Source organism: Coffea eugenioides, chromosome 8 (genome assembly GCF_003713205.1).
Source record: "Coffea eugenioides isolate CCC68of chromosome 8, Ceug_1.0, whole genome shotgun sequence".
NCBI classification, from domain to species: Eukaryota; Viridiplantae; Streptophyta; class Magnoliopsida; order Gentianales; family Rubiaceae; genus Coffea; species Coffea eugenioides.
Genome location: NC_040042.1, coordinates 42707250 through 42722083, shown reverse-complemented (window position 1 = coordinate 42722083; position 14834 = coordinate 42707250). Strand labels below are relative to the sequence as shown.

General features: G+C 35.9%; 1 protein-coding gene across 1 annotated transcript; it reads left to right on the top strand.

Annotated features, from left to right (window-relative positions):
- The first annotated feature begins 9658 nt into the window (after positions 1–9658).
- Positions 9659–11490, top strand: LOC113781103 (phospholipase A1-Ibeta2, chloroplastic). The gene has a single exon (XM_027326950.1). The coding sequence runs from the start codon at positions 9809–9811 to the stop codon at positions 11408–11410; it is 1602 nt and encodes a 533-aa protein (XP_027182751.1). The 5' UTR covers positions 9659–9808; the 3' UTR covers positions 11411–11490.
- The last annotated feature ends 3344 nt before the right edge of the window (positions 11491–14834 follow it).

Here is a 14834-nt window from a genome sequence, read left to right as displayed (position 1 = left end):
ATTTTTGAATTTTAGTGAATTTTATTCTGTTTCCAATTCTCTATAGAGTATTATTAGAAGATTCAAAACTTTCTCTAGCTATCTGATTTGGATGAGAATCTTCACGGAGTTGATATTTCATCCCTTTAACATTAATTCTTTTGTCAAACTAGCTAGTTGACACCACTACTTTTCTTCTTCTTTTACTCATTCATTTGCAGGAATTGCCTACGTCATTTTCCCTCTAAGTTGGTTACGTCATGCACTAGATAATAAAAAAAATATATTGGGTGTGGCAAGTTATAACTTTGGAGCTTCAAAAGGATAAATGATCATAAGAATACACGTACGGACATTTCTTTATCTCAATTTCGGTGTATATTAATGAATAGAGTAATTCTCTCTTTTCCGGAAAATAGTTACGACTGTTAAAATTTAAACCATGTAACCTGCCTAGCCGCTTCTTGGTTAAGAAGAAAAACACGAGTTGCTTAAAAGAAAAAAAAAATCTAGTTTCTTTGTGGTTTGTTATGTGTATCCAAATTCAACCAGCATTTTACTCAGGCCAAACATTAGTTTCAAATTTGTTTTTAAATCTTGCAAAAGTATTAATCATGCTCCTAAGTGATACTTCCTTTCAATCTCTTGGATTTTATTTTGTTTTGTCGATATTTCGATGTCAGCTTAAATTTCAACAATTGGATTAAGTGATTATGGGGCTCGTTTTTGGTTGATTCTTTTAGCTGATTGTAGGTTTTGATTTTAGATAATCAGTTTTTTTTTCGATGTTCTCATTTGATTTTGCGTTCAGATTTTACAAAATCTAAGGCAATTCAGAACAAGGCGGTTGTGTCGAGGGTTAGAAGGGTCGAGTTTGGAACAAATAAAACTTGCAGGTTTAATTGTGATCAATTTGCGAGTAATAAGATAACAAGATATTAAATCAGCTCAGTCCACCGTCCAAAACTCCATATAATGAAATATGACATGACACTATTGCAACATTATAGCACCGTCTTGCATTTAGTGCTTCTGATCTGCGAAAGACAATTCTCCAATTTCATGAAGTGTTGATTTTTCCTACTTCAACTGCAATACTAATCTACAGCTTCAACAAGTCAACATCATTATCAATGTCAAAAGCGGCCCATAATTTCCTATAATTTACTTTCTTCTGGGGGTCAAAGATGAGAGCAAGCTACCAACCTAAATTGCGAATTTAAGATTACTTGTAGTTGACAACAAGACACATCAAAAGTCACAAAAACAAAGTTTCATCGAAAGTTCAGGAAAGACAAGAAGGAGAACCAATTGTTCACATCCATTGGCTGTCTTAATACGATTGAACTTCAGTCCTGCTACTTACCTACGAGACATAGAAAAGGCAGCAACCAGCAAATGTGAAACTAAGGCCAAGACCTCCACGAACATTAAACATTGAAAGCTGTAGAAATTCTACCAACCCCCATCCATATCCATTCATCCACCACCATAACACAAGAGAGTTTGCAATAGACACTATACACATTAGTATATGACTGCCCTTTATTTGTTTGTCAAACTTTTTGATCTTTCTTTGGATTAACTGTTGAGTATAGATGAAATAATTAGCTTTAAATCTTAGTTTCATTCCGGTCGAACTAATAATGGATATTAGCAAGTTTAGTGATTTCTTTTGTCCCACTAATCTTGTCGCACTTGTTAATTAAGACCTCCTACTTTTCTCAAACACAATCGCTACATTTTCTTTAGTAGGAAAAAGCCAGTATATTTTCTGTGGGAGTACCTCTAGGACCCTTATAACGTGTATGTAGGAATTTCTTCGAATGTTTGCTTAATTTTGAAATAGATAAATAACGACCATTTACTCATTCTCCTTTCCTTTTCATGGAATAAGACCTGTTCCTATCTTTCCCTTTTCTTTCCATAAGTCCTGTCTTATATGAAATACTTGAGAATTAGAGATGTGACAAGCCTTTGGAAGTGGTAAAATGTACTGTTCAAATTACACAACCATAACTACCCACTTCCACATGTAACCACACAATAATATATATGACAGAAAGTTGAAAAACTCTACTTCTACATTGTAAACATCCCTTACCCCCTTCAGTCAAACAGTAATTTGGGTTCAGTAAGCTTGCAGCTTCATGAGAACTGGGCAAAAGTCAAAGCCAGAGAAATCAAGAGCCGAATCAGATTGATAATAATAATGTTTTGCATAGTTGGGACCGAAGAAAAACAAAAAAGTTCAATAACTTTTTGCGTTAATTACCCAGAAAGCAAATAAAGTGAAGTATTTGCGTAGAATTGCCCGACAAGTTTAATTTCTTTGTCCCACTACTGAGTTGGTACATCATTGGATTAGCCAATTTTTTCCTTTTCGACCGATTTTATCTAGTCTTTTCCAGCCTAGATTATCTGTACAGTGTAAAGTTTGGAAAGCAAAAGCAAAAGTGCACCCCGGCTCCACTAAGTGGATAGAAAACCTCCAAGAAATTTACTTCAATAAATTATGTAATGGAAGACCGACTTGGCTGGCCGAAAACTACATCCTGAAGAGGATATACATAAAGTCTCTAGTTGATCCTTTCATCATGCAAAATTGTATGGCAAAAATGGATTTAGCCCCTGAAATTCCTGCTTTGGACTCTGGACTGTGTGTCACAAATAGACAGTAAAATTCGTATACATACATACACATATATTAAAACACAAAGTGTATGAATTGAATGCAACCAAAATCCTACGAAGTAGCTTGGAAAAATTGAAGTCGTGAAATATATTAAAACTAAAGAAAATCTTGATTTTTCGTCTTTCAGATCCTTTTTTTCTTTTTCTTTTTCTTTTTGGGACTGTTCTGGAGTCGCAGAAAACATGCCATTCAAAAGTAGAAGACGGAAAGCTGTTCATAAGCTTTTCACCAGTTTTGGAGACAAGAAAACAGAGAATTTCCATTCTGAATTCAACAAAACAACGGATCGAGTTAGATAATTCTGCACTTTCTGTGTGTCCTCCGTGTTGCATGGAGGTCGGCAGTATAATAGTGTTCAACTCCCCCGTCTTCTCCTCTTCTTCTCCGTTCATATTTGTAGACTTGTACGAAATCGAAAGTTACTTAGCATTTATATAATACTATCAACTAAGAAAAGTCTCAAACCTGCTGGTCCATGCCTCAGCATGCATATGGATTAATAGTGGTAGTATAATCTAACGTTATTCACTTCAGACAGATTTTAGCTCTCTCTGTCGTGCTTTGACCTGCATGGATGTACCTTTAATGACTTACTCACATATATTTATTTCTCAAATTTTTTGGAGGGACACAAAGTCTAGCAATTATTAATGACAAATATTTGGGCCAGCGACTTTTAGGTCTAATATAATTCCTCTATAAGTTTCTAAACATGATTTTTATATTTTAAATTTTAATGGATGAATGCTAGGTCAGAGTTGTTTGTGACAGTGACAGAGAAGAGATGAAAATAATATTTCATTTGGATAGCAAATTATCCCAAATAATATTTTGTTTACATCATAAACATATCTTTTTATATTTTCAATCACCTTTTTATCACAAAATATTACAGTAATTATTACAGTAATTATGATGTAATTATTCCAAAAGTGCCACATCACAAAAAGTGTTACAGTAATTATTCCAAATAATATTTCAAATAATATTCTATCGAAACAAACCTCATATCTCGAGAGAATGTTCATTTCTTTTATTTCATATTCTAAGATGGTAAAGGGAAATGTACTGCAACAAATTAAACTATTCCCTCTTTCTTTCGCTTATTCGAATAAAGGAGACCAAATCGAAATTAGTTGCTTTTTTGGTGCTAAATTTTACATTAGTTCACTCTATTATGACTTCTTGCAATGTCGACCAAAACATAGCTCTTGAACACTTGATACAGTAGCTTAATCCCCTCTAGCTACTAAAGAAAAGCAAGAACAAGAAGTTTAGCAGCTTCTATTATCGTAAATGATTAGAAAAATTATGATGACCTAAGAATACTAGAAACTATAAATCCTAGATTTGCGATGGTATATATTTTTCGTCCTAATTGACGTTTTCTCTTCTCTTTACCCCCCACACGATGCCTGCCTTAAAGATTTCCACAAAATTATTCATATTAAAATCTTCCAGTTGGCTTAACTTTGTTTACTGGTGATCAATTTTTAAGCAAATTAACTCCAAACTGTCTATTTTTAAGTTCTTTCGTCTACTTGCATTGTATTGAGTATAACAAGTCATGCATCTACCTACCCTTATTTATTCTTTTTGGTGGCCCATGAATGAGCCAAAACATCTTGGTTAGAGACAAGGGTTTTCTTGTACAACAATTATCTTCCCCTCGACCCGCTAGACTGAAATTGCCAAGCGACTACTTTGACAAAATGGTGCTGAGCGTTTATACTTCATGGTCCAGACTCGACTACTGTAAAGCCTGAATTAGAATAAAAAGTGGTTGGTGGTCTACTACTTTCTATTCGAAAACTAACACTACTCTAAATACACAAGCAGCATAAGATACCCTTTTATTTTTTTTAACATTTTTCATGAATACATTTTTCAATCATTTTTTAATCTCACATATATTAAAATATTACAGTACACGCTTTCTTTCTGTAAAAACTCTAGAAATTAGCAATCCAAACAGTTAATGTGTCTATTCGTGGCAAAAGAAAGAAAAAATTGATATTGATAGCGTGTGTAGTAAGTGTATCATGAAGTCTAAATTTATTATTGAAGGAAAATAATAATATGAACATCCAACTGCTAAGCTACTTCCTAACATGTTTCGTTACTCATCAGCATGGTAGATGACAAATTTAAGGTCGTTTTTTACTATTGTTTCGGATGCTCGTTGCTTACACGTTGATTGAGACAAAGCCATCACTCGTTACATTACAACTCCCAAGCTCAAAAGAATTCTCAAGTCTTCGTGAGAATATGACAAGAAAGGGACATGATGAATATTTCCACAGGCCACAACTACTACTGCCGAAGCATTTATATGGTAGTTAACAAGAAATACTAATAAGGGATCAAACGTGCACTAAATTCTACAAATCCAAGTTAAAATAAATGTTAGTTTAACAAAATTTGAAGAGTTAATTTGGACGGTGGAGTAGCTGTATAGTCATATGCTACGCGTATGTTCGTCATAAAATAACTACTACTACATGATATCAGAAGAATGACAAGCTACTAACAAGCACAGGGAAAGAAAACAAAGAAATAGTGAAAAACGATTGATGGGCCATGGCCAGCTCCAGCAACTAAAGTAAATATGTTTTCGTGGGTCAACAAGATGAACCTTTTCCATTCTAAATTCGACTGTTGACTTTGTGCCCCAAGGATAAGGATACGAGGTTTTTCATTTTGGACTTTGCAGGACCATAATATATATATATAGCTTTTTCTACTAAAGGCTAGGCCTAAATTTAACATTGTGTATGGGTAGTTCGTCAAATATATAATAGATTTCTACAAGAGTTTAAAAAGTAATTTTGGGGGGATAAACTGAACCCTTCTGTTCTAGTATCAAGAGATTAGATAGCTACCATTTACCTACTACTTAAACTTTCTGAATTCCAAACATTACTACATCTTCCGAGTCAGATTTGTAACCGTTAAGGTGACAAATAATCCACACGTAACAGAAGAAAAGACTTCCAAGATTTTGTGATCTTCACTTTTTCCTCTAAGTCTTTACCTAATAAATATGACTGCAGCCGATTTCACGTGTAACACCTTTTAGGTGTAAACCGTGCTAGACGGTAGTAGCATGCAAAGTGTGTATGTGATCAAGAATATGTTGAAGTTTTTCTTGAATCAGATTAGGGCATTGGAAATCAGGGCAAAGTTGATGTATCTTTTCAATGACAGGCTATATTATACTATTAATGTTGAAGCTTGAAAGTCCATTAAGCTAATGAGAACGGTTTTGAAGAAGTCTTGGATCCCTTTTAATGGAGTAAATGGCTTTGCTGATGATTATAATGGCTCAACTTCGGACCACCACTGCTATGGTGGCTCGGTGCTCTACACAGACCACACCACTAGCGTTGGTACTGAAAAAGTTATTGGCGCATTACTTGGGTGGCCATATCACTTACTAGCCAAGGCAAATGCACCTTGGACACTAAAATACTGTAGCTTTCTCAACGTGAACAACATTGCATCATTTTTTGCTTAAACCTTGTATAGTGTGTGTGTGTGTGTCTTACCCTGATCATTGTTTTTGATGACTTGTGCGCATGGAGGGGTTCTTGGAACAAGGACCAAATGGTTGCTACAAGTATTTCTTTCCAAGTTTTAAGATATAGTCACCCCAAAGTTGCACAAAGTACTAACATTTATTAAACAGGTTGGATCGAGTTTGTATCTAAGTGATCTCATTTTATTTCTTGAGATTAATTTATTCTACGGAAACAATATATATACTAGCGAGTTTAGATGTATACTACATCATTTTAATTTAAATTTTAACTCTAAATTTTACACATGTGACATGCATGTAAATCCGCTTATATATATATATATATATACTATCAGTTAAAAATATTACTTTTTTTTGAAAGAAAAAAAAATTACTCAATCGATGAGCCTTCAATAACTGTTGGATGTCACACCTTTCATAAACAACTTTTCACCATCCAAATCTAATGTCAATTAGGTGTTATTATAATAATTTCCATCCTAATCAAATCTAATCTCAAATTTTACTCAATTTTATGTGGTATCCCCTTATTCAAAAGTCAATACACAAATCATACTCGTAACCATGCTGTCAAACATTGTCATGAATAATCTTATTATATCTCTATAATTTACCTATAGATAATTTAAAGGCTGTTGAGGTCCCAAATCTGAGAAAAAAAAATTAGATATAATTCCATGTCATATAAAATCATATAATTTTCTACAAATTGTCTCAGATAGAGTTACAATATATGGTACTATACGCTACACAATAATATCAACAAAAGATAAGGGCATTATATCAACATAATTTATTAATCTACACGTTAAAAATGGATCTTTCAGCCTCTCAACCTAATTCGTACTAATCTAAGGTGTACATCTCCTTAGGCCCCATTGAAAATCCATTAATTTATTATACACGTTTCACTCGGCTAAGAATTCAGAATGAGAGGTGAGCCGCAAGGAACGTGTCCTACGTAGCCTGTCGGTTGATGGAAAAAAAAAAGAAGCCAAAAGTAATAATCGAGCGCAACAATTAATAGCCCCAGTTAATTGAAAATTGTAATTTAACAATGTGACGAAAGTGGAGCATTTTCAATCTTGCATCAGCTATAAAGTGACAAAAAAAAAACTTCATTCAATTGGATTCTGCAAATAATGATACGATTTTGTTAGTTAATTAATTTGTTAATCACTTTTCCAATTAGAATATTACAGGTTCTCTCGCCTGACAAAACCACGGGGAGAGGCATTGGCAGCTGAAATCATCCCAAGGATTAAAGGCAAGTTATTATGTGCCCGTGGATGAAAAGTCCAAAAAGCCCTTATGTTATTTTCAGTGTATATAATGATTTTCTGCATCCATGGAAACTATAATTATGTTGTCTTACAATGTCTATAGTGATAACTTAAGTTTTTTTTTGTTCAATCACCTAGGGTCCATTTATTATTTGTTATTTTCTGGGCTAGATTTGACAAAAAAATTTTAAAATGGCAACAATACAATCAAACGGAAAGTGTTTATTGTAGGTTGCATAATTTTTTATTTTTTTTATAAGTGAGAGGTCTTGAATTCAAAATCTTCCATTTTTAATTCCCCTTCCCCCACTTTACTATTCAACCCAATCATCCCTTACATAAATTTGGTTGATCATTCCCTAGGAAGAATGGAAACGAATAGGGTAATTATAAATAATATAGAAAATGAAAATAACCGTTTTTTCTTGGTATTGGAATAGTAGATTTTTTCATATCTTTGTTAAATAAAAAGTAAATTTCATTAATGAATTGCTTAAAATTGACAGGTTGAACATGCATAAAAAATTATATATCTATAATTTAACATATATAATATAAGTGAAAAATTATGAATAGATTTGAAAAATATAAGAAATTTCAAAATTCTCTTCTGATAAGATAGATCGTTGCAGCTCTCTTTCTTGCATGTTGTAATCGCCAGATTTGTTAATCAACGATTTTAAACTCCAACAATAATGATTAGATCTATCGAAATAGACCCAAGATCTAAAAAAAATTCAGATTTTAAATAAAAGTGTGATCTAATAATAAAATAAGATAAAAATAACGCAAAGTCTTCATAGGAACCCCTAAAAAAATAGAAATTCTCACTATGAACATCAAATAGAAAATTTTTACCAAGAAAACTTAGGAGAGACTTTATTAGAAAAAAAAATGAAATTCATATAGTCTCCCTCTCTAAGAAAAAGGCATTTGGGAAGAGGAGAAGAAGTAGAGAGAAGGTGGAAAAGAGTATAGATCAAATATAATTAGCTCAATTAATAGTTAACTATTATGTGATTTTTTCCCCATATCTTTGGTTACGTTACGATGGTTTATAAAATTTGAATCAAATCTATGGTCATTGGCATGCTCTAGGTGAATGTAAGCCGCAATAGTTTGAAATTGAGTAATTTCAAACTAAAACTTATCCAATCCTTTGAATTGAATTAGACCGTAAATGAATTAAATCTTGACTCATGAATTGAAAAAATCAAATGGAAAAGTACCATTAGATGGCTGTTAAAGCAAGAAATGCTTTATTAGCTAAAAGTTCACACCACCCGAAAATACTTGGTAATAATACTGTTTGACTCGAATTTCTCCCTCTTACTTTTAAGCTAAATCAAGATTCAACCATTTTACCATATCAACTCCGGCAGGGGATAGATCCCAATGACCCATCTACCGGACCTTTTTACTGGGCATTTTAAAGGAAATTTAGAGCATACGTAGTAGAGCTTTGGCATATTTTTGAGTCAGAAATTTGGAGAATAAGCAATTAACCATTCCTTCAAAATTAGAAACGTTATAGTTACACAACACGGTCCAAGGGGGGAAAAATATAACAAGTCATCTAGCTTTGAATGAATTTGTTCAAGGAAAATTGTTTTTTATTGTGTATAATTAAAGTTTAGCATAATACATCATCAAAATCATTTCAACAAGACCAATGTTGTACAAAAGAAAGTGACGTTAACAAATAAGCTTACTACATTAATATTATCTTTCTTTTTTTTAATATCTTGTTCTTAGTTTAATCTTTCCGGTCTTGAGTATTAAGTCTGAATCCAATTCTATATTCATTTATTTTCAAACCCCAAAATTCGTTATAATTCCTCCCAAGAATAGTCGAGAAAAATTTACGTCATTGTCAAACCTTCGTGCTGCGGCCCAAGCAAGGGTAGATTTGACATTTGAACCGAACAGCGACACCGTCCGTCAGAGGTGTCTTTTTTTAAATAATGTCAAATGATGCCACCGAGTAATGTTTAAAAAACCAAAATTTGAGCTGCCGAGTAGGCTGACTTTTCCTGTTTTTTCATGCTTTGGACGCAAAACACCTTTGTTGAGCCTCGTATTCTCAATTCAGCCAGCCCTACGGACGAGTCTATATAAGGAGGAATTGATCCAGTAAATCCCACTTGGTTTCAGCAAACATTTGCCATTTTGGTGGCTGAAGAGCCTGTATTACCTGGTTGACTTTCCTCCCTTCTGCTCTCTCTCTCTCAACTCTTCTTCTGTCTCCTAATCTCCTCTCTAATTTTCTTCCTCAAGAAGGCTACTTAATCCATCTTAACCAAAAAAAAAATGATGCAAATTGGCTCAACAATTCCGGCACACAACCTGAGTAGTTTTCAGGCTAGGCGTGCCAATTTCAAGTGCAATGGATCTCCTTTGAACCCTTCAACAAGAGCTCCTCAAGCTCATGCACAAAACATTAAGGCAGTTCAATCCACCACTGAGGTGACAAAAAAGCACCTTTCCAATCTTGAAAAACTGTTGCAGAAGGAATCCATCCCTCCTGACCCTGAACCAGTGGCTAAAGAATCTTCCCAACAAAATGGTTTGCCGGAGAGTAAGGGAAGAGGCCTGTTGGAGGGACTCAACCTGGCTAGAATATGGCCTGAGATGAAAGCTGCTGAGGACATGTCTCCTAAGCATTTGAACAGGCTACAGAGACTTCTATCCATGTCACAGGAGTATTCTCCCCGGAGTACTCTCGGTAGCCGGTGGCGCGAATATCACGGCTGCAATGACTGGGCTGGCCTTCTTGATCCCCTCGATGAGAATCTCCGGCGAGAGGTGGTCAGGTACGGCGAGTTTGTTCAGGCAGCCTATCATTGCTTTCACTCCAACCCGGCCATGTCAGCAGACGAAGCTCCCTCCCAACGAAATGTGGCACTGCCTGATAGGTCCTACAGGGTTACCAAGAGCCTCTATGCCACGTCATCCATCGGATTGCCTAAGTGGGTGGATGATGTGGCACCGGATCTCGGGTGGATGACCCAGAGGTCGAGTTGGATCGGATATGTGGCAGTGTGCGACGATCGTAGGGAGATCCAACGGATGGGAAGGAGGGACATCGTGATCGCCCTACGTGGAACGGCCACGTGTCTCGAGTGGGCAGAAAATATGAGGGACGTGTTAGTCCAAATGCCAGGAGAAAATGGCTCAAAAGATGGACAACCAAAAGTGGAATGTGGTTTTTCGAGTCTATACCAGACCCCTGGAGCTCATGTCCCAAGCCTAGCTCAATCAGTCGTTGAAGAAATTCAAAGACTAATTGAACAATACAGAGGAGAGACCCTAAGCATAACTGTCACAGGGCACAGCCTGGGCGCTGCCTTGGCACTGTTGGTGGCAAATGAACTCAGCACTTGTGCACCAAACGTGCCACCAGTAGCGGTTGTTTCCTTCGGAGGCCCTCGAGTTGGCAACCGTGGATTTGCAGATCAAATCACTGAGAACAACGTTAAAGTGCTAAGAGTTGTGAACAATCAAGACGTAATCACAAGGGTTCCGGGCATGTTCGTTAGCGAAACACTTGACAAGAAGCTGAGGGAGTCAGGTGCTGCCGCCGGGGTGCTTAATGCCTTGGACGGCAGCATGCCCTGGGCGTATTCACATGTCGGGACAGAACTAAGAGTCGACACGAAAATGTCTCCCTATTTGAAGCCAAATGCAGATGTAGCATGTTGCCATGACTTGGAGGCTTACCTGCACTTGGTGGATGGTTTCTTGGCGTCAAATTGCCCTTTTAGATCAAATGCCAAGAGGAGTTTAGTGAAATTGCTAAATGAACAGGGATCTAATGTGAAAAGATTGTATACTAGTAAAGCATTGGGCAGATTGAATCTTGAAAGAGGAGGAAATCTGCACATGTCAAGCTGCTTGCCAAGTCCATCCTAATGTAATATCAAGGGATGACTTGAGAGAATTACTTCTCTTGTAAAAAGTTACAAATGAAGTACTTCGATTTTGATAATCAATTTTGGTATTGGTGTCCTTTAGAACTTTTAACTTTATTTGCTCTGATTCGCAACTTCTTCCACTTCTCAGTGCTAACGATCACTGAAGAAGACATGCAAGAATACCCTCTATTCGCAAAAAAAAACCAGGCCTGAGCCCCGATTATATCGATGATAAAACTTCCACAATCCTGAATACAGAGATCAAAGAATCCGCAAGAATACAAAACTGTATCGCGTTTTATGCACTGAAAATCGATCTTGTGCTATGTATAGTCTCTTCCATGTAGCAATCTTTTACAAGAAAATCTTGATTAGCTGCAGAAACTCCTAAAACTGCCTGAGTAAGTAAAATGGGGAACATAAAATCTTTTTTTTTTTTTTTTGCTAGCTAAAGAAGTATCGCCATTTTATTGGTCATAGAAATCATAGTTCATTAGCACTCACCAAACCAACCCTGATTATGAAAAGAAAAATCGTGAGGGGATCGCAAATCAAAATGAGCAAAGAGACAGTACCCTCCCATCCTCCCGTGCCATCTAAGACTGAAGTAAATCTCTAAAGAACAGTTGAAACCTTCTCAAGCGTATGGGTTAAGCAATATTGCTGCGCACCATATTATGACCATGAAAGTAGCTGACCAGTGCTGGAGAGTGGTTTGGTAGGGATGGCAATTCTTGGGTGTGTTGTCATCCGTCGACTCGCTTACCATTTGTTCTCTAGAATTCAATTCAAAAACTTGGAAGCCAGGCTACTAGGAGGTGGCAGAACTGTCTGTTTGTCCGCAATATTTCCGCAAGCAAACTTCGTGGTTCAAGTCTGATTGCGTTGACGCGTGCTCGATGAAACAAAATAAATCTATCTCCCCCTGCAAAATTACAACCTGACTTGACGGTAATTGTTAAGACTGACCTAACAAGATTCCAATCTTTCTTAACTTGTTCTACCTCTCTAAGGCCTCAATCTCATTTTGACTAAGATTTCTTCCATTTTGATGCCTTCACTGTTTGGTAACTTATTTTCTGAAGTTAAATACAGATCACTAAGGCATGCAAGAATACTTTCTACTCAGAAAAAAGGAAAAAGAAAATACTAGGCTTCCTAGTTAGGAACTTGATTAGACTTCACTCAATCTGCCCCGGAAATTTCATTTTCCAATTACTTATCAGAGTTTTCAGTTAACCACCATTTGAACGATCAACTGGAAATAGAACACTCATTCAAAAAAAAAAAAAAAAAGCTTATACTTTGTCTCCTATTATAAACATTAGAATGGAGTTATTTGTTACAAATTTTGAGCTTCAGTTTGATATACTTTATCCACCATTTTCTATTATTCGCTCCTTGTTTGGATTGCATTTTTCTAGATTTTTTGTAGGAAAATTACTGTAGCGATTTGACATACGTGAGGTAAAAAGGTGATTGAGAAATATGTTCACGGAAAACGTAAAATTGCTATCCAAACAAGGCCAAATTCTGATTCCGTCCTCGATGCCAATCTTAAAAGTTTGCACATATATCCACAATATCAAATCAAAGAACTGCCAGAATACAAAATCATGCCCATGTTTAATTTGTACACCGAAAATTGAGCTTGTGCTAGTCGCTTCCATCTAGTAAACTTTTTTTTTTCAAACTTTGAATTAGTTGCAAAGACTTCTAAAGCTCTTTTAATACACAAAATACAAAAATCAAATGTGTGCTTTTTTTTTAAAAAAAAAAAATCATCCCCAATTAAAGATTGAGCAACATTAGGTGTTTAACCATGAAAGCAGTTGCAACTTGAGAGGGTTTTCGTGGGGGAAGGAAATTCTTGGCTCCTGAACTTCTCATTGGTCTTGATTATGTCATCGACTTGCATACCATTTGTCCTCATAGAATTGAATTCAAGAAGCTGGAATCCAGGCTACTCGGAGCTGGCAGAAATGTCCTCTATAGTCTGCCACTATTCCAATACCAAATCCCTCTGTTATAAGCCGAGAGTATGGACACGTAGGGAAGGGAATGGAAGAAATTCCATTTCCATGCAAATTGCAATCTGCAACTTTACGGCTTGACAAGAATTGGTATACTTAACTGACCAGTTTCGGCCTGCGTTAACTTGTCTTCCTTGTCTATGACCCCAAAGTCACTTTTGACTAAGATTTCTTTCATTTTGACATATTCACTGTTAGGTACATTTCCAATAAAAGAAGCTCTTCTTCTCTGATCTGTGATCTGTATCATGCATGACGCACCCTTCATAGCCTACATGAAAGTAAGAGACAACTAGCTAGTATTTTCAGTTAATTGAGGAAGAAAATTACGTCCTATATCTTGTATTGCCCGGGTCCTAGTATAAATCAGAATCGTGGCATTGTATGTAAATCAAACTTCAAAGTAGTCCTTGACCCAAAAAAAAAAAAAAAAAAACTTCAAAGTAGTCGATGACCGTACCTGGTTGGTGGAACTTGTTTCTGTGACAGGTACACGTTTTCGAGGTAAGACGAGGTGCGGTGCAAGGAAATAGTCATCAGTCTAACTCTAACAGGCCCAAAACATTTCTACCAAGGAACCTTCATACTAAACATAGTAGTCAAGCATAGGACCTTGAAAGAATCCTAAATCGCTTGCTCGACCAAGAGTTAAATTGGCTCTCAATAGACGAGGGTTGAGTTGAGCTGTAAGGATAGAAGGATTGCAGATAGGATGTCTTGGATTTAAAACTTTTTACTTGAAAAAATAAAAAGGATGTCACGGAAATCCTTTGGATTATTACCCCCTCCAAAAAAAAAAAAAATTTTTTTTCGATTGTGCAGCTGCATTTCTACAAAGTAAATGTTTATATTATCAGATTTTTTTATCCAATAACTTTTTCACTCCTTTATACCTCGCTCGCTTTCTCCTCAGACTCGAGTTATTTGGGTTTTCTTTTCCCTTGATAAAATAGAAATCTGTATTATTAATAAACTAGTTGAAAATCGTTCAGTATGATTTGTTTAACAAAGAAAAGTTGCACTAATAGCAGAAAAATACAAGAAAGAAAGCAGCTAGACTACCGAAGGTTTCTAGATTTATTTGGGTGGAATCAGCAATTGATGGAGTACATGTTAGGTTCATAATACGATGCTGTAGCACAAAATACCTTTCGTCCAATGTGCCCAACAAGATTGAACATGTGGAGCAACCCAAGCCCCAATCCTAACTCCTTTATTGATTCAGCTCCATGGACCCAACCAGCACTCATACCACAAATACCACACTTTGATAATTGCTTTTTGACAGAATCTAAAAACGTGCTGATCAATCATTGCAGTATATCCTTTCCGTTCCCAAAAGAGAATAGAATTTGTCCATGGTTATCTATCCCGTGTCCAAAGCCCAAA

What these genes read in the sequence shown, in the direction of transcription:
- LOC113781103 (XM_027326950.1), top strand. Translation starts at nt 9,809, where the DNA reads ATGATGCAAATTGGCTCAACAATTCCGGCACACAACCTGAGTAGTTTT.